Genomic DNA, 20,071 nt, shown 5'->3' with positions numbered 1-20,071 from the left:
CAAATCATCCAAGCAGTTTCTTATGCCTGTTGCAATTAATTGGTTTTGTCAAATGTGGGTTTAATGTGTGTTAAGTATCTTGCTGAACCAGGATCTCTGTGTGTGTACATATCTGTCTATCCAAACCTTTCCTTAGCTTAGCTCCTGGCATGATAATGTATTTGCAGTTCAGGGTATCTGAGTCTTTAGCTCTGCTTATTGCTCCAGTCTTGGTGCCTTGCTGGCCCTAAACAATTCCTCCATAATGATGAAACTCACTAATGCTGTTAATAATGAAAAATGATTCAACCAGATAGTGTGCTCCTGCCAAGGGAGAAATCAGGCATTGTGACTCTGTCACTTGGGACATGTGGGTCCCAAGGGGCTGTTAGATTTTTTGAAAAATATGCCTCTATAATGAGCCTCTTCATCAGATTCAGCTGCTGAGTGACCACTGAGAAAAAAAAGCTCTGAGGTGTTCCTCATCTCTACCCACCTCTCTCACACATAACACACACCTCTGCCATGGCAAGACCTTCAGTCCCACTCTGACACCAGTAACAAATGCTTGGGTTTCAAGGTGTAAGTCAAAAGGTCATGAATTATCAGCTTTCCTACGAACCACCTTAATCCTACACCAATAGGTCATGAACAGCAGCATGAAAGCAATTGTCACAAATGCACTGAACACCCATTTCATAGCAGAGACTCCCCAGGTCCTCCATCAATACACGCATGGTTACACAAGCCACCAAGAAACTTTCAAGAAGTAATGCAGCCTTACCTGCTTTTTCCTTGCACAGCTTCTGAAACAGCATCTGTAAGAAAGTGATTTTTCTTTAATAATGGTACATTTTTTCCTTCAAATAAATTCCACATTTCAAGATGACAATCAATGCAATTATTAATCATCACTACTTTACACAAAGCATAAAATCCAGAGCTTATCAATACAAATCATGCAGAATAGCTAGTTTTGCTTGCTGACGACAACCTGGCACCCATTCTCACACCTGTCTCGCAGTGAGTGAGTCTAGGAGCATACTCTACAAGCAGAATATGTGCCACAAGGATACATAAGGTACAGCACACTGTAAGATGCCTGAAAGGGTCTTGCAATACTGGTGGGGCTCAGGGAGCAGACAGGCTGCTAAAAAGTTGTGTCGGCAGCTCTACTGATGGGCAAGAAATAGGACACAGTGTCTAAGAAAAGTAGATGCCTGGTTCCTGTTCATCTGTGACCAAGAGAGGGTTGCTCTGCCTGAGGTTGTGGGCAAACTGACCTGCCACGTTGTTTTCTTCATATTTTTCACCTTGCTGCTTTGGGTTTGCCATGCTAAATGAAAGGGGTGCCATTAACACCACACTTGGATGCACCTCTTGGTCCATTACTTTTCTCTTTAATAGCTTTCAGTGCCCAAATGAGGTTGTTGACAGTGATTAAATGCATTTCCTTTCATAGATCCATCCACTGCCTCAGCAATGCTGGCTGTAAATAGAAGTAGCATAATAGGTGAAACTGCACCTAATTTTTTTTTAATTAAACAGAAGGGTGAAGTGATTCCTCCAGGTACCAGTGTGAAGAGCCCAATATGCAGGCAGCTGAAAAGACACAGTCCTGTGCCTTGCAGTGACACACCCTGTTCCTGTTATCTGCTTGTCTGCACATGGGCAACCATCCACACTTTTCCATCAGATGCACCAAGTGCTCCGTTATCTCTTCAGTCAATATTGCTTTTGGAGCCTTGATAGGAATCTCTCTATAAAAACATGCTTTTTATTTACCTTTTATTTAATGAAGAATTTTACTGAGATATTGAAAAATTCCTCCTCTGAGCATGGAACCAAATTGATTAGGCATCTCTCTTAACAATAGGGAAAGCACAGCTAGGCTACATTTTTTTTTGCCTTCTGCAAGAGAATTTCATTCTAAAAGAGCCTCTTACTCTACTGCAAGGTCTGCCTGAGCAGCAGCTGAAGTTGATCTATCTTTAGCCAGCAGGGATTAAGAGTAGTGGTCACTTCTGATGAGAAGATAATGAGCGGGTGAGTCCAAATCAGGTTTCATTAGTGGCAAAGCATCTCATTTCCACAGAGAAGTAGGAAATTCAGGCATGGGCTGTGTCAATTGGCCAGGGACAGGCAGGTCCCACATGAGTGTGCCAGGTTTTTGGGATGCCTTTTGGAGTGAGGCATATCATATTGTCTCTCCAGTCTTCAGTGAGCTGCAGTGTTGTTTATCGCCCTGCCTGGGGACAGGCACCTGATTTTAGCATCATAACTCTGGCATAAGCCTTGTTGATGCCTAAATTGCTATACTGCATCTTTGGATAAGCACTTCTTGAAGAATTCATAAATGATACATAAATAGAAAATAAACATGTCAGTCCTTCATGGATAACTGGTTTGTGTGTTCTAGTGTTGCCAGAAGGACACCAGCTATTAAAAACACACTCAGGCTATGTTAACTTCCAAGATCTTTTTAGGATGCCATACAAAAAAGGATGCAAATTATTGCTGGAACAATCTCAAGAAGCAAAAGAAAGCTGCCAACTAAAAGTGATTTATGGAAATGATAATGCACTATATAACTGATTGTGTAACAAAATACATTTATTGGAGGACTAGCAACCCATCTGAACAGCATGGCACGAGCTAATCAAATATATAGAAACCATAGACCAAGAGAGTACAACTCTAGCCAAATGACTGCTGCAGCACCTGCTGCTATGAATAATACAGAAATCATTTGCGTACAACTCCAGCTGTAACAATTTTGCAAGTCTCAAACAGAAGCCAAAGATAAACACACTCTGCTGATACAGCCATGCTTTATTTGCTGAAGCATGTAAACCAGTCCACAGAAACCAGAAACGTTTAGATGCTGGGTCCACTCCTCCCCCTCAGCAGTCCTGCATGTCAGCAGGGCCATCCCATGTTCACCTCTGTGAGCAAAGGTCTCCAAAAGTTTGCCAGGACAGAGTCGGCCTGTGCTCCATGATCAGAGCAGGATGAGCCAGTGACATAAATGAGGCAACTGTACTCTCAGTGTCAGTGCAGGTACCTCAAGAAAGGCTGTGGATCTATTGGTGGGAGGAAAGTGGACATGTTGCATTTATAAAGAACCTGACATGGCCTCAAATTTCACCAGGGGGAGTTTTGATTGGATTTTAAGAAAAACTTCTTCACAGAAATCACTGCCAAACATTGAGACAGGTTGTTTGTTCAGGGAAGGATGGAGTCACCATCCCTGGAGGTATTGAAAAGATGCGTAGATGCAGATGTGCCACTGAGGGACATGGTTAAATGGTGGACTTGACAGTGTTACGTTAGTGACTGGACTTGGTGATCTTTGAGGTTTTATGCAACCTGAATGATTCAATGATTCTGTGATTTTCTGGAAAGGCATTTTGTGTGGAAACAAATTACTCAAATTAACTCCTCAGATGAAGTGGAAGTGAAGGTAGAAGCAAAACACCAGCATTATAAAGTCAACAAGGAAAATAAACAAACACATAGAAAAAGTGTTTCTCTGATGTATACATAATCTTTCATGACTATAAGTGATCAGGGCATGGAGCTCGTGAAACTGGATTAAATTACTTAATAATATCCCAGAAACATTACTGTCACATAAAAGCTTTTTTTTTTTTTCCTGATACATATTATGAAATGGTTGACTCAAACAACTTCAAAACCATTTTAATTTGCAGTAGCACAGGGATTCTGTAATGCCAGCTAATCCTGTGATATCATACACCATTTCAAAGAAAAAAAAGATTATTTTGCATCCACATCTTTTGCTTCTCTCTTCCCCATCAACCTCTATTAGTTATTAGCTCCTTTATGCTTCCATTTCAAATATGCCCTTATCTTCAACTAATATTTCTGAATACCTGTCAAACTGTCATCATTCACTCTCAGGAAATCACACCCTCCAAAAAAAAAAAAAAAAAGGTAATTAGTCTATCTGTTCATCATGCAAATATCTCTTCTAGGCATTTAATAAAAAAGCCAGAGAATTTATTCAACATAGATATGGTATCAGAAATATCCTTGCTATCAAATAAACCCTGGCATTTGGACAGGGCTACTTTACATCTGATGTTAATAAAAAAGGCTTTGAATTCTGTAAGCTTATGTTCTGCAGTGAGCAACTGGCAGCAGCAGTCTGAAACATGACACTCCTTGCAGAGGAAAAAGGATAAATCTGTATGACTTCCTACTGGTTCACTGATACTGAAGGAAAGCACTCTAAACTGAAAAAGGTCCTGCAAATTATAAAGACTGAAAATCATGCTGGTTCTTCATGCTAGCAATTTAATGACCTGCCAGGCTTTAATTAGAGTGACATATAGGCTGTTTTAAAGGAGGAAAACAGCCATCCACATGAATAGCTCAATCATCTGTGTAGTGGGTTTATTAGATCCTTTTGGAAAGATGTTTACAGAGGAAATAAAATCCTAGTTACACTTCAAAATAAAATTCTACAGCCTGAAAATGAAGTAATATTATGATACTCAGCAATGTTAGCCTTAACTTGAAGTTTCCTGGCCCCTGCAATGAGATATTCAGTCTGGATGACACTTGCAAGTTCCCTAGAGCATATTAGTCAGCTGAGAATAATGGCAATACTGAAGCTATTCCACAGAAAATACTGTTGAGACTGCTGTGTCAAAAATTTGATTTCTCTCAGACTTGGCATCCATCTTTGGTACTGCATTGAAACGGCTGCTGGATTTTAGTGCTTAAGATGCATCTTCAAAGGCTGACAACAGAGCTCATAATTTTCCTTTAAAATACAACCACTGCAGAGGTGTTTATTAGACATCACACTTGATATACAGCCTGAGTTCTATTAGAGAATTTCCCCTTGTGGCATGGAAGACAGATCTTGGTTGGATGTGATTCTGCCTCATACCTGTTGCACCACAACATTTTGGCCTCCTCATCAGGTTAGAAAGCAGGGGGAAGTGAAATTCTCAATTTCTTCCATCAAACCTGAGCTACTGTGCTGCAAACTATTCATGATGGGGTCAAAGAAAGAAGCTTAAACAGACCCCCATTCTGCAGTCAAACAAGTCTTCTTACTTGTTCACAAGAAGAGTGACCAGCAGGTCAAGGGAGGTCATTCTGTCCCTCCACTTTCATGAGACCCCACTGAGTGTGCTGCATCCAGCTCTGGGGACTCCAGCACAGAAAAAGCATGGAATGGACCCAGAGCAGGGCCACAAAGATGATCAGAGGGCTGAAACAGCTCTCCTATGAAGACAGGCTGAGAGAGTTGGAGGAGAGAGGGCTCTGGGGAGACCTCACTGCAGCCTTTCACACAGGCCACCAGTTTGTGGGAACCCTCATTGATTTTCCTGAGGTCATGGAGCCCTTTCAGTACCTACTGGCGGGTTTCAATCTTCTGTAAGAATTCAGAGGACACAGATATATCTTTTGAAAACCCTCAACTTAATATTCTGGGCTGTATTCTAAAAAGTCAAAACTGTAAAATTGCCTAGAGATATTAAAGCATATTTAATAATTATGCACAGCCATTAAAACATACAATGAAATTTTAAAAATTATTTTCCCTCTTTTAGTATTTTAGTTGGCTAATTTACCCTCACTCACAGTTTTTAAAATGCAATTTACTTTAGTCTAAATATTTATTTTTTTTTTGCACCAAGATCAGTGCTGGTTCAAAAAACTGTCATAGAAAGAAAGAGTTATTAAATTGCTTTTTTCTCTTTGCTACAAATATGTATTTTGCCTATTGATAGAAGTTTAGAAAATAATGTGACTTATGGCTGCTGTTTTGAAAGCTTTGATTAAATAGAAAACTGCCTGGAAACTATTTTAAAGTGAAAGCTTTTGAACAGCATTAAAAAAAGATTTACAATATGTGGAGCAGGGCAATAATAAAGTATATAAAAATTAAAGCCATTGCAACAATGTTCCAAGTGAGATTAGAAGAAAATGAGCTACAAGACTAACAGTAAGGCAACATGCATTTCAGTAAGTGTAATTTATCATACTTATCTAAAAGAATTTATTATATCAACAGACTAGGGAGATTTCACCTCTGGCAGATGCTAATATGATTTCCAAATGTTAAGCAATTACAGCCCTGGGGGGTTATAACCAAATTTTTATTGAGGAAGATTCAGTCCCAACAGGTGAGGAGCAGGCACTTGTGGTGAGTGCTAGGGTGTGCCTCCATGGTATTTTTTACTGTATTAAACCATTGCAATTGCCCATTTTGCCATCACATTGGATGATACCATTCATCCCTGTGGCTCAGCTGGCCATGCCTATTTGTCTTGCACCAGCACTAGCACTCATCTTGAAAAATAAGAATCAAAAGCAGCAGAACATTAATTTTATCACCAAACAGTTTCTGCTGTTTCATTTGTTGCTTTCATCACAATAGCTCCATTACAGCTCCACTTCCTCTGTCTCACATGTTGCTCTAATGCAAGCACTTCGTTTAATACTCTGTAATCTCTTGAGTTTTTTGCTGTCATTCACTCTATATTACCTTTGCTTCTTCTATGATTTCTCCTATGGAATAAAATAACTGTGTTTGCTACTCCATGGTTTTGAAGACTGAACTATCTGATCTCCTAAATTTGGCCCCAGTACAACTACTGGAAGTCTGAACATGAAGAGTTTCCTTATTTAATGGCTAGCAAAAAGCCTCCATGTTGACAAGAGCCTCTTTGTTGCTGACTATGCTGCACCACAAATGCACGTATGCTCAGATACCACCATTTAAATAAGGGTAAAAAAAAGGTTCAGTAGTTTGCAATTGATCCACAAATGCCACAGAAAGATAAGAACAATAGTATGGGAGTCAGTAGAAATAGTAATTTGGAGCTTGCAACTACTGAGGACTTTTCCCACCTCTTTTTCCATTTAAAAATTAAATATACATGACTTTTCAACAGAGAATTTGAATTATCAAATAAAAAAGCTAATTGTTAAAAGGTTTCATTTTGATAGCTTTGAAGGAAAAAATACTTTTTGAAAATGTGTTTACTTTAATATTTAACTCATTGTATTTCATTACATAAGAAATTTGCAAAGCCTGGTCTTGAATCATAAAAGAAAATTTTACAAACTGGCAAAGCATTTCACAGAACAGGACTGTTTCTACCAGTATTTGTACTGGTGAACCATTAAAAAAGGGAACCAAGGTATCATAAATTCAGATAGCTTCTTCACCTTAAAGGATTTTATTATACCTGTGATTTTAAAGGTCACTGGGATTAATTAAAAAAATAGCTCTGAACAGGTAAAATTATTCTTTTTTTAGTATTATTTTGGAGATGTAGATATTTAAAACTCCAGAATGTTACTTTACTGTAATATATCCATGGTAATTTTCTTAAATTTTCAGGGATTTTATACTGTGCTCATGAAAGTTCATGTTCTAACCAAAGCAAGCTGTGAGAACAGCTTTTCTGTTGCCACTATTTTGCCCTTTGTGACCAGCTGGATATACCTGAGAGACAGACCACAGATGTTTTACTGCAGAAACAGGTATCCCTCGGCCCTTCAAGGTGACCAGGGCAGCCAAACAGGTCTGGTTCCACCTGGTGTAAAGTGGTGATACACCCCCATTCTCTTGCACTTCCACAAACTCTCAATAGCACTTCCCACTTTTGTGCTTTTAGATATGCTTTAATAATAGCCAATATTTCAAAATCCAATTAAAGTCTAACCTGACATGGGTATTATGTTCTTGCAAAGCAGGTACAGGCAACCTCAAGAATTTAGCCAAGGAAACAGCTTGTGGAATATGTATGCACTTTTGGTTTGCATGGTGTCCTAAATGTTCAGTTCATCGTGCCCAATTCCCAACACCCACCCTTAAGGATCACTTCCTTACAGGATACAGTTCTGCCACATCTCAGCAAATTTCATCCTGATAAAATCAAAAAATGTCCTCTTCATTATGCTTTTACCTCTACCAAGTCCCAGAAGCACTTAGTCATTCTGAACTCCCAACTCTGCAGCAGGACTAACATCAACATGCTCAGAACTGTGCAAATAACAATTAGCACTCAATCCTCTGCTAAGATAACCAGCCATGCTTCTGTATAAACAAAGACATGAATAAAAACTGGAGATAATGTAGTTGTCACAACATATGCGTGGGGGTCAGGTGGAAATGTGATGGGGTGGAGGTGGGAGGAAGAAAGACAAATAAAAAGAGCAATGACTGCCAAACAGAGATGAACAAAAGTGAGAGGCCAGAGAAGCCCCTGCTTTTTAAAATCCTGGAACAATACAGTGAGTCACACATTGCTATCATTTTTACCCTCTTGAGTAGGAAGAAGAGCTATATCTATTTTAAAGATAGAATGAAGTGGGAAAGGTACAAGAGGTCACACAACAACAAAGAGTGGCATGAAAGCTGGGGACTGCTATCCTGCTCTGGGAAATGAGTGACTGCTAAAGCAAACAGCAGTTAGCAGTAATCCATGGCAGAACATGAAAACCAAGCCCTGTGAGCTCTGGCTACAGCTGTGGTGTTATTTTAGTTTGGCCCAGAGCGGTACTTAGCTGGGAATGAACTTCGGACTACCATTAGCAGCAGCTTGTTTGTTTTCACTACTGAGTGTCCACAGAAATGTTTCATGATGGCTAGGCTCTAAGTGTATACCAGCTATTCTCCTTCACAGTCATTAAAACTCATCATTGTAATTTAGTCTTAAACAAAAATGCACTTTTCCCATGTATTAGCCATCAGTTAAAATCTTGGTCAACATTTTAGGCTTCTTGAGGAAAACCAATACAGGATTGTTTAGTGGTCATTTTTCAGTAAAAGGTAAAGCAGGGATAAGTGAAGAATAAATTGTTTTAGTCCACAGAGTTACTGAAAATACAGAAGCTGTTCACAGCAGAAGAGCTGTGGACAGCTTCATGAGAGCACCTGTGGAAAATGTTAGATAGCACCTCTGCCCCTTCTGGCATCCCATTGAGGGCTGATGCCCTTAGGAGAAGCAGACATTCTGATTGTTTTGTATCTTGTAATTATAAATATTAGTCTTTATAGAACATTTCAGTAGTGGAAACCTGCTGTAAATCCTTTTCAACCTATGATCATTTTTTTTTGTTTGTTTGACTCCATGTTTTTGTCTCTGTTTATCAGAGCTGTTATGCCAGATTTAAGGAAAAACCTTTTCCCATGCAAATGACATGGTTTCCCTTTGGGAGGTTTCATAGCTCTCCCTTTCTAAGAAAGAACAGAATGGCTTCCAGTGTGCCAGCACTAGGTAAAAGGATGCCACCTACCTCACCACCTCCACAGCAAACACACACAAGATGTGTCAGAAATGACAACTCCACTGCAAATTTTGGTGGAGCCCATAGGAAAACCAACACTTGTCATGTGCATTGACTTCTGTTGTTTATTTTCAAAATGCACGCTTCCACACATATAAATAAAGGACAATGCACTTGTGTTATGGTTGAAAAATTTATATTTTCATAGAAAAGCATACATTTCCGTTTGCAGTGGGGTTCACTGCCAGCAAATGCCCAGGTGCAATTCAGATAACTGCCATGTAAACACACAAAGAACTTCAAAGCCCCGTGTTCCCAGCTGTTTGCCTTATTTTTTGCCTTATCTGCCAAGATGATGCACATGGTGAGAAAAGTTGGGTGAAATTATGCTGCATCAGGAGTTGAGAACTCCTTATGCACATGTGAACTAAGAACAAGAGGGCTGCAATGGACCAAAAGACAAACAGACATGTATGGTTTGAAATAATTTAGACAAGGCATGCTCAGTGTTAATACGATGCTTAAATCCATTTTTAAAAATACACTAACAGTGGTGGTGGGCTGCATTTGACTCAACACACTCTGCAGAAACTGGATCTAGAAGTCTTCTCTACAACATACACGTTATGCACCCTAACCACCCCCTCTTCCCCTCCCCAGGTAAGCATATGCACACATATATACACACACACAATTTAAATATATATATGTGTGTGGGTGCAGCTCTGATTCACTCACCTTTCCTATCTTTTCCCTGCAAAAATTGCTGAGGTTGTAAGAGAGCATAAATTTGTGTACTCACATACTGAAGGGGCTGCTGGCTTAATCTGTGACCTCTAGCAAGTCAGTGCAGCACTGACTGAACAAAGTAAAAAATGATCTTCAGCTAGTCATGAACATCTCCACTGCTACAGTGACCCTTGGATTACTGCTCTCCAGAGCAAATCCTTAAGCAGTTTGGTCTCTAACTTCTGTAGCTGTATCACTCCCTAATACACAAGTCTAAATGCGAGTCAGAGATGTTATGGTTTCCACATCCACAACCATATTTTATAATTTATAATTTACTGTCTTACAAATATCACAAAATGTCTGTACAGAAGCATTGACCTTGACTTTTCTCTGTCATATCATGTTTAAAGTCATTGGCAAAAGTCATGATGAGGTACTTAGTCACCTGCATGCATCCTTCTCTGACAAAAGGAGTCAGCAGAAATTTGTTAGGGACTAGCTCATATTTCCCCTCCTTGCGCCCCATCCTCCTCATCACCCCTCCCCCCCCTCCATTCCTGCATAGCCTAAAGCAGATTCAAACTCATTTCAATATATGTAGTACTGGCTAAAGCTATTTAAAAGCAAAAAAAAAAAAAAAAAAAAAAAAGAAAAAAAGAAAAAAAAAGAAAAAAAACCCCAACCAAAAAAAAACAAATTAAAAAAAAAGCCACTTAAGTTCTTGAAAAGGACTTAAATAACTGCACTACCATAGAGGGGTTATAAAATTGGCATGTATTACTTCTCAGCTGTCATGGACAGTCAAAACAAATATATTCACAGAAATATCTCCATACCTTGTACTCCTATAGGAAGAACTTGTTTTATGCTTCTCTGCAATGCAGACAAACAACAATTTCTGTTCCTTTTTTTTTTTTTTTTTTTTTTGGTAGCTAAGCACCATGACCTTCCTAGAAATATTCAAGGATCTTTTAGCGGAAAACTCCACAATCTCTTCACAGTGTTACTGTTCTCCATAGCTCAGTATGATTCTTAAATGTAATAAACTGAACTAGAAATTATAGAATTATAAAATGTGGTATTAGACAAGTTTCAGACAATTGAAATAAAAAGAAAATTTTCATAGCATTGCTTAACATTTATGACATTTGTTGAACAAATTTTATACCACTCACAGGCACATCATGGACTACAACTAAATGCTGGTGGAATTAATGGAGCATTTTCTACTACATACCTTTACGTTTTTGTTCTTAATCACTGTGAGACAAATATCATCATTCTCTGTTTTTTGTTGTGTAATTCAAATTAATGGCCATTGCTTAAAATTTGTTTTTACAGTTAGGCACTATTCATCTTTCAAAAAGCACTGATTTTACAAAAAAACATCATTGCTTCAGCTGATCTTAAATCAAAGTCAGGTCCAACAAGAATAAACTATTAAGGTGAAAATTATTTTGTCAACAAATAAGAAATTTGAAAAAAACCGACAATAAAGGGTGCACCTACTGATCCACATCTATCTTCCATCCAGTTTTATTCACTCAATAGCAGCAACTAAAAAAAATGCCAATTCATGACACAGCATCTAAGATCAGAAAGCAGTTATTGCTATTCTGTTTCAAAAAGTTACCTCCTAATTGGTATATTCTAATGTTCCAAGAAAAAAAAAAAATGGAAACATTTGAAAAGTGGGCAAAACATACTAATTAATGCAAGAAAGGATTTTCAGCTTCCTATGTTCTCTGGCTGGGCTTCTGGACTACTGTCAGAATGCACATCTGCAACAACTTTGGTGGTAGCTGCTGGAAAACTGGATGCTGAATGTGCCTCTACCTTTACAGCTTGAATTCTGTTTCAGCTGTATATGGAAATGTACATTTGATTAGTAATTGGTTTATTAATTATTGAGGGAAGTGAAGGCTGCTATCCCAGAGTCTCATGGAGGTAAGATGAACCAGTTCCCCCTTCCTTGGGACCTCCATGCGGTCTGTTCAAAGAACAATAGCTCTTAGATATTGAGAGACTCAGTTTGCTCTGTCATGGGACAGATTTCCTGCACAAATCCTTCCTCCAGAAGCTGGAGCAATCATTTTGTACTTCATGGTGTGATGACATGAGAATAAAGGAGAGATGCCATGTTAGTCATTCTGCTGCCTGTGCTACAATTCATAGTGACAAGTATCTGAGGACTTGTCCCTACTGCACTAGGAGTAAGACAGGACTTTTGCATAACTATAAGTAGATCTTCAGCCAGAGAAGCATATAAATTCATGTATGTAAATTAATGCAAATGAGTTTGCAAATTTGCTGACCTCTTCACAGCTTATGAAAAAAGTTTGAAGACTTTCTCCCAGGATTAGCTGTACCTCAGGACTGGAGGCTAGGTCTTGATTTAATCTAGGACCTACAAGAATCACAAGAGGTTGAAGGAAACCATCAAATACACAGAACCTTACAATAAGCTGCTAGAGTTAATTACAGAATATCCGGAATTTCTATCTACTTATTATGTAACTTCAAATGTTTCATCCTTTGCAGCAATATCCGGGGCTTCATGGCCACTTCCATCTTCACATTCAGGACCCTTCAGTATCTCAGCTTATCTTTAAAACCCATTTATCACTAGAAATACCGACCAACATTTTACAGCTGATGAAAAGAAGAAAAAAAAATCAATTGAAACAATAATGTTTACACTGTGCCAAACAGGACAGTATCAAAACAGACTCAACAACATACTTTATGACAGCATATTTTAGCTCACCAAATATAACAGCCAGTGTCAAGCCTACTTATCATCTACATGATTAAAGAATGAAAATATGTAACTCTAGGCAGATGATTTAGGAAAGGAGAAGAGGCCTTACGTATTAATCAACTGTGAGATTAAGGAACTATCATTATTTCACTGACTTCTTTCTATTTCAGAATCTTTGTACCCCTTTAGTCTGAATTCATAGCTATGCAAACCCAAACAGGCAGCAAATGCTGGGTGTATATAGCACCATGAAGCACTACCTGGAGTTCCTCCAGGTTTCATGCTAAACATTCTTATGGCTCTTTAAAGATAAAAGTCTGATTTCTTGCTGCATTTTTTTCATGATGTATTGCAATGTTCACCTTCATTCTATGTCAAGTCTAATAGAATCATATCTAATCTTGGGCAAGCCTAAGCTCTATCTTGACTAAAATGCATTCCAGCATGACCCTTTTTATTTTAGTAAATAATCAGACAATGACATTTCTATGGTGACTTTTATTTTAACGAGTTCTGAAGGAAAGAAAGAGACACTCAAATTACCTTCCACACAAGGGCTTTTCCACATTTGGTACAGAAAATACTCACCTCTCTTTTCTCCAAAAGTTTTAGAGGTGTTGTAAATTTTCAGTACTCTACCTATCACCTTTTTGCTAGTCACAGTTTTTTGGAGCACATATTGAGAGCTTTATCCATATGAGACTAAAGTAAAAATTCAAGACAGCAACATAGAGAATGCAGCAATTTACCATTTATGTAGTGTTATGTTATTTTATTGCTTACATTGCAAAGCGCCTCACATTCAGGATTCAACCAGAAATAAGGTCACTTTTTTAAACACACAATATATGAAAAACTAGGTCAAACCCCATGCATATGTATAGGATCAAAGGATCACCCTTGGATTTAAGACCTCACAGCCTAGCTTAGACTTTCATTCTAGATGCTACACCAAATGTAACATTTTGCAAGGGGAACACTCATTGCTCAGTCGTGTGCTTATTCTCAAAAGTGCAATCCAATCTTGGATCTTGAGAAGATGGAGAATAAAATGTCTAGTCAGTCATTTGTGCTCCAGAGAGGACAAGCAACTCAGAAACCCCCAGAGCTCAGGATTTCACAACAGCCAGCTGTAGATTGCTATGCTAAGACTGTGGTTGTACTTAGGCCTCTCAAGAACTGTGGCTTTCACCCCTGCAGAATCTCAAGTCCCTGAATGTCTCTCAATTCCCTGAATCTCCAGGTGGGAGCTGGGGGAGTGAAGTCTCTCCCACTATAATAGATAAAGGTGGTTCACGACCACTTGATGAAGCTGAATAGTCAGAAGCTCATGGGACCTGATAATATGCATCCCAGGATTCTGAAGAAGCTGGTGGATGTTGTTGCCAAGCCACTCTCCATCAAATTTGCAAAGGCAATCATTAGTGTTATTTTTAAAAAGATAAGAAAGGAAGACGTGGAACTAGAGAGGCTCACCTCTGTACTTGGGAAGGACAAGGAGAACGATGTTAAGGCACATGCAAGACAAGGAGGTGATGCAAGACAGCCAGCATGGCTTTGTAAGGGCAAATCCTGCCTGACCAATCTTCTATGATAGAGTGACTGCAACAGTTGAAAAGGGCAGACTGACAGATGTCATCTGCCTAGACATTTGTATAGCCTTAAACACAGGCTATATGACACCCTCATCTCTGGAGAGATGAGGATTTGAAGAGTGGACTATTTGGTCAAGAAAGAATTGGCTGGATGGACACAGCCAGAGAACTGTGGTCAATGGCTCTATGTCCAGGTGGAGGCCACTGACAAGTGCTGTCTCTTCAGGGCTCTGTCTTGTGACCTGTGCTCTTCAATATCTTCATCACTGACATGGACAGTGGGATTGAGTGCTCCCTCAGTGAGTTTTCAGATGACACGAAGCTGAGCAGTGCAGTTGACACAACAGAAAGACAGGATGACATCCAGAAGGACCTGCACAAACTGAGAAGTGGGCCCACAAGAACCTCATGAGGTCCAACAAGTCCAGGTGCAAAGGGCTGCACCTGTTGGGGCCATCCCCATCGTATTAAGACACGAGCACAGACTGGGAGAGGAACTCATTAAGAGCAGCCCTGTGGAGAAGGACTTGAGGTTTCTTGTGGATGAAAAGCGGGACATGAGCCAGCAGTGTGTGCTCACATTACAGAAGGCAAACCACAACCTGGGCTTCTTCCAAAGCAGTATGACAGCAGGACTGGGGAGGTGATTCTGCCCCTCTACTCTACCCTCATGAGACTCCACTTGGAGTGCTGTGTCTTGCTGTGGGGTCTGCAGCACAGGAAAGACATGGATGACAGGAAAGAGCATGTCCATAGGAGGGCCATGAAGATGATCAGAGGGGTGGAGCCCCTCTCCTATAAACACAAGTTGATGGGGCTAGGGCTGTTCAGCCTGGAGAGGAGAAAGCTCCAGGAAGACCTCATGGCGGCCTTACAGAACTTAAGGAGGCCTCTAAAAAAGAAAGGGAGAGACACTTTTCTTACTGATGGGAGCAGGGAGTGGGTTTAAACTAAGAAAGGAAAAATTTAGATCAGGTGTTAGGAGGAAATTCTTTATTCAGAGGGTAGTGAGGCACTGGCACAGGTTTTCCAGAGAAGTTGTGGATACACCATTCCTTGAAGTGTTCAAGGCCAGGCTGGATGGGGCTCTGAGCAACCTGATCTAGTGGGTGGGATCTCTGCCCATGGCAGAAAGATTGGAAATACATGACCTTTAAGGTCCCTTCCAATATAAACCATTCTATGATCAGGATGCTCAGGTGCCTACTAGAGATGTTTACAATTTCTGAACTGCTGCCACAGGATAATGGATACAAAAATAGACATGACCATCTTTCTGCCACTAGTTCTGCCCCAACAGTGTAATTAGAAACTGAAACATGTCATTTTACATACATAAGGAAATAGGTATTTACAGGTGATTTCAATACTGCTCTGATTTTTCAATATACTCAGCAGCTATTCTATATCATGAATAAGATTAGGAAAAAAATTTAAGAAAAAAAATTAAGGAATTCCTGGCAAGTTTTACATTCCCCTTTAAAAAAATTACATACACCCTCCCTTCCTCCCTTCCCTCCAGCAAATACCACTCATGTTTAAGATTAGATTATTTTTCTCCTGATTCCTCTTTAACTGCCAGAGAGTGACTCATTGTCAGATTGATCTAATTACAATTACACACCTTGTTCTTCTGGTGTTATAAGGGAAAACTAGGAAACATAAAGGAGAAGGTCAATAAAGAAAGACTCCAAGTCAGGATACGTTAAAAAGTGCCACTACTGATTTCTGTTGATTTTTCTATAGCTTTTTTTTACAATAATGCAACAGAAATCAGTTACACTTCTCAGACACCTACCTGAAAGGTTGGTTTTGTTTTTGTGCAGCACATTACAGATTTTAGTTCTTCTGGTATGAGTGAAACAAGAGTGTAATAGTTTAATCATATAGTTTAACAATAGCATCATACAGTTAGTAGAATAATAAATATGAGCTATTTATGTAACATTCATGTGATATTTTGAAAGATCCATAAATTTGGTAGCAATTTAACACCAGCTGTTCTCCTAAGACATTAGCAAAGCAGGATTTCTTTAAAGTAATATTTGCAATGTTTAGCTTTTGAATATTATTATTCTGAAGATACTATAAAGCAAGGTCTATGTTAACTTATAAAAAAAGCACACTGAGCATATGACATAGTGTCAAAGCAATGGATATAGTTTACAGCTCTAATTTATACACTTTGAAGACAGAAGTATACTTTAAAAGAGTGACAATCTTTTCCTGAGAAGACCTATCTTTTGTTTGTCTTCAAGTTTTTCTACGAGCCAAAGAGAAAGGTTGAGTCTAAGGATCTTGTTTTGTCAGAAAGTTTATTTAATATTAGTAACCAAGAGAATTAAATCTGTACATTACTGTAATAACTTTTGTGTTTTCATATACTTCTAATTTTCCCAGAGAATGTAATTAGAGAGTAGGTATTTAACTGCACTGTCCTTGTCACCGCCTTTATCTAATAGCTGACATTATGCAGCTAAATATGTCACTCCTGAGAGTCTTCTCAATTTGTTTTGAGATGCTGACATGGTTGTAAAAAAAGCATGGCTACCTTAACAGTTTTGCAGGGGAAACAATTAGTAAATCTTACTGGTTTGGCATTTCAGAATAAATAAGTTTTGCTGGAGAAGTTCAAAATACTGAACAAACACAATACTGATGCAGTAATACATTGGAAGACATTATTAATTGGCAAAGCAGGTTGTTAAGGCTATTTACTGCTTAATTTTATTAATTATGTTTCATTTTGGTTAAAAAACCAAAACCATAAGCCTCATCTTTTCAGACAATAAGATTTTGCCTTTTTTGTTTTGGAGAAGAGATATGAAGTATAGCAAGTAATATTGTTTTTTAGTGGCTAAATAAACAAACATAAAGGAGGCTAGGAACATAAAATGCAGGCCACCTGAAAATCTTTACTGCAAAGAGACACCTCCTTGTAACCCAAACTCTTATTCCCAGGAAGATGGCTATTACAGTCTTCAGCAGTGGCTAAGGCAGTTGCATAGAAGAGACTCAGTTCAAGAACAGAATAGAATAACGGAAAATCAGAAGTCAAGAGAAAATCAGAATTTCCATTGCAACATTTTTGTCATAAATAATGACGAATCAAATTAATGGAAGGTATGGAAAAAAACCCAAACCTATATTGAAAATACATGATTCATTTGTACATTTAACTGAAAATAAGTGCTTTTATATTCCAAATCATCAAGATGTTAAATTTTGGCACTGTAACAAAACTTTGAGTTAATCTAACAGTACATTGCACATGTGGGATTTACTTCATCTAGTAACAGGTGTCTACAATGAAAACATTTACAGCTGAGCCAGTTATTCTGTATGGGGTATTGGTCATCTCATAGAATAATCTCCTGAATAAAGCACTCTCTAAACGTTCCTGGTTTTGCCTTTAAAGAGGATGCCCACCTCTCCTTACATGTAAAAAGTCCAAAAAAATCACATTAATTTTGTAGAAACAGCATTTTCCACAGAACTGCAGTTCTGTGCAGCTTTTGTCTTGCTGCACTGAATAGTCCCATGTAGGTCTGCAGTGGTACTTCCTGACCTCTCTGAGTCAGTACCAAGGTTTAGAGAATGTACCTAATAAATGTGGAAAATTTGAACCAGACAGAAAAAATGTAGCAGCATCATGAGAGGTGTGGAAAGACTATGTGAAAGTAGATGCTAATAGAAAAAGTCATTCACGCCAAGTTGCTTTCTTCAGTGTAAATACCTCAGTGAAAAACATAAAGTTGGTATCAAAGCCGCCTCCAAGGAGAGAGTAGACATTCGTGTAAGTTTTTTCAAAAAACTTATATTTCCAATATTTGGATTCATGTAGCAGAGCTAGCCCTTACAAACATATTTATTGAATGCTCAGCAAGTGAATTACAGAGGAACTGACAGAAAAGAAGTTTCTAAATAAGAAGTGATGCCTTGTAATGCAAAATAATGTGATAGAGGTTTGTAAATGGCCTTGGTATGCTGAGACAAACTCTCTGCTCTTGTGGCATTCCTCCTGCAGGTCTTGGTCCCTGCTACTCAGATACTATCCTCAAGGCTCTGCCTTCCTCATATTTACCCCTACTTCCCTCCTTCATCTCCCCAGGATTTGCTATTGGAACAGTTCTTGCAAGCACCTCCATCACCTCTTCCACTGAAAAGGCAGCAGGTTTCCCAAGACCTACCATCAAAACCACTGCAGCTGAAACAGGCTCTGAAATGAGCAGCCTGAAAATGAGACCTGGGGATGTAGTAATTGGCCAGGTGGTAAAGTGTAGGACAATATGGAAACATTTGCACCTTGGAGAGATACAGCAAGAAGAGAGTCTGTTTATTTCTTAAATAAATGGAGCAGTCTGTCACCATCACAGCTTAGTAACACTCCACTCTCTGGCTTGCCCAAGCTAAAAAAAGTTCATGAGATGTTCTTCACAGAGAAGAAAGGGGAATAACATGGATAACAAGGCAATGTCTTCCTGTGAATTAGTGTGCAGTGTCATAAAGGACATCATGGAAGAAGCACTGACCATCTCCCAAAAGAATCACAAATTTTCTGAGGATTCACAAAGGAACCACTCAGAGTTGTTAAAAACTGTGGAGAGAGCATGAAAAGAGCAGTTGCTCCTAGAAGGAAATTATAACATGGAAGATGGTGAGAAATACATATTTATAAATGGCATATCAAGACCTCTGTCTTAATTTGTAACCCCAGAATACCACCATCCAAAGCCATGAATTTTAAAAAAAAGAATAGGAAACAGATTCTTCATGAAACAAGAAATTATACTATGACATACATTTCTTACAGGAGGTTTTGAGTGCTAGTGTTTAGCAAAAAGAACTCAGACACCTTTTTGGATGTCAGAAATATCCATATTAATTATTTTTCAAGCCACTGCATTTTTGAAATGAAATTGCTTGAATAAACCTATTTCTACAGAGGAGCCAAGTCTTCTGGGTGGAGGTTAAGTCCCATATTGTTAGCAGCATATTCCATGTAAGCCTACTCACTAGGCTATAGTGAGTGGGCCTTTGAAATTTGTGTTTCTGGCCACCCAGAAAAAAGGCACTGTGGATCTCACCCAAATAACAAGCCTCCCGAAATGCCTAGCAAACATTCAAAAAAGAGTTGAACAGAACACTACAAGGTGCTTAAAAATTTTAAATTACAATTATGTTTTAAAATAATAAATAACAGCAACAAGTGAAGTACCTTAACTTTCTCCACCTTAGGTTTTCATTTCCTTAGTAGAAAACTCTAGATAATATGGTCTGTGCAACACAATCCACTCATCAAACTAATTACAGTATAAATTTCTACTCAATCTGTTTAACTAAGCATTAGTTGGAAAGTTCTTGGGAAACCCTTACCAACACAGTGAAAACCTTCCTTTATATAAATCATTTGAAAGAATATAAGAAAGGGAAGAAATCCATTGAAATTTAGCTCTTAGAAAGCTGATGAATAAGCTAATCTGTTACTGAGTGACTCAACGTTCAACTGTTTAAAATGGCATATGAACAAAACCCCAGGGGAATGCCATTGTTCTGAGTTATTTTCTTTTCTTAATTAACCCGAATGCTATTTTATAAAACTATTATTTTATTTTCTTAGGTATCTTCGATCTGAACACATAAATATGCAAAATATAGAAAAATAACAATAACAAACAATTTCCAAAGTTAAACCTTGCACCTTAAATTGGAACTGCAGTAG

General features: G+C 38.6%; 1 protein-coding gene across 7 annotated transcripts in view; it reads right to left on the bottom strand.

The window, feature by feature from the left end:
* STARD13 (StAR related lipid transfer domain containing 13) overlaps positions 1-20,071 on the bottom strand; it is a 286,809-nt gene that overhangs the window by 163,925 nt on the left and 102,813 nt on the right. For all 7 annotated transcript variants that reach the window (XM_072930050.1, XM_072930042.1, XM_030274251.4 and 4 more), the window contains one exon: positions 764-797. In XM_072930050.1, coding sequence (XP_072786151.1) covers positions 764-797 — 34 coding nt within the window. The remainder of the gene's footprint in view (positions 1-763; positions 798-20,071) is intronic.

Source organism: Taeniopygia guttata, chromosome 1, assembly GCF_048771995.1.
Source record: "Taeniopygia guttata chromosome 1, bTaeGut7.mat, whole genome shotgun sequence".
In the NCBI taxonomy this organism is placed as follows: domain Eukaryota; kingdom Metazoa; phylum Chordata; class Aves; order Passeriformes; family Estrildidae; genus Taeniopygia; species Taeniopygia guttata.
The sequence above is the reverse complement of the archived record's forward strand: the minus strand, read 5'-3'. Positions and strand labels throughout refer to the sequence as shown.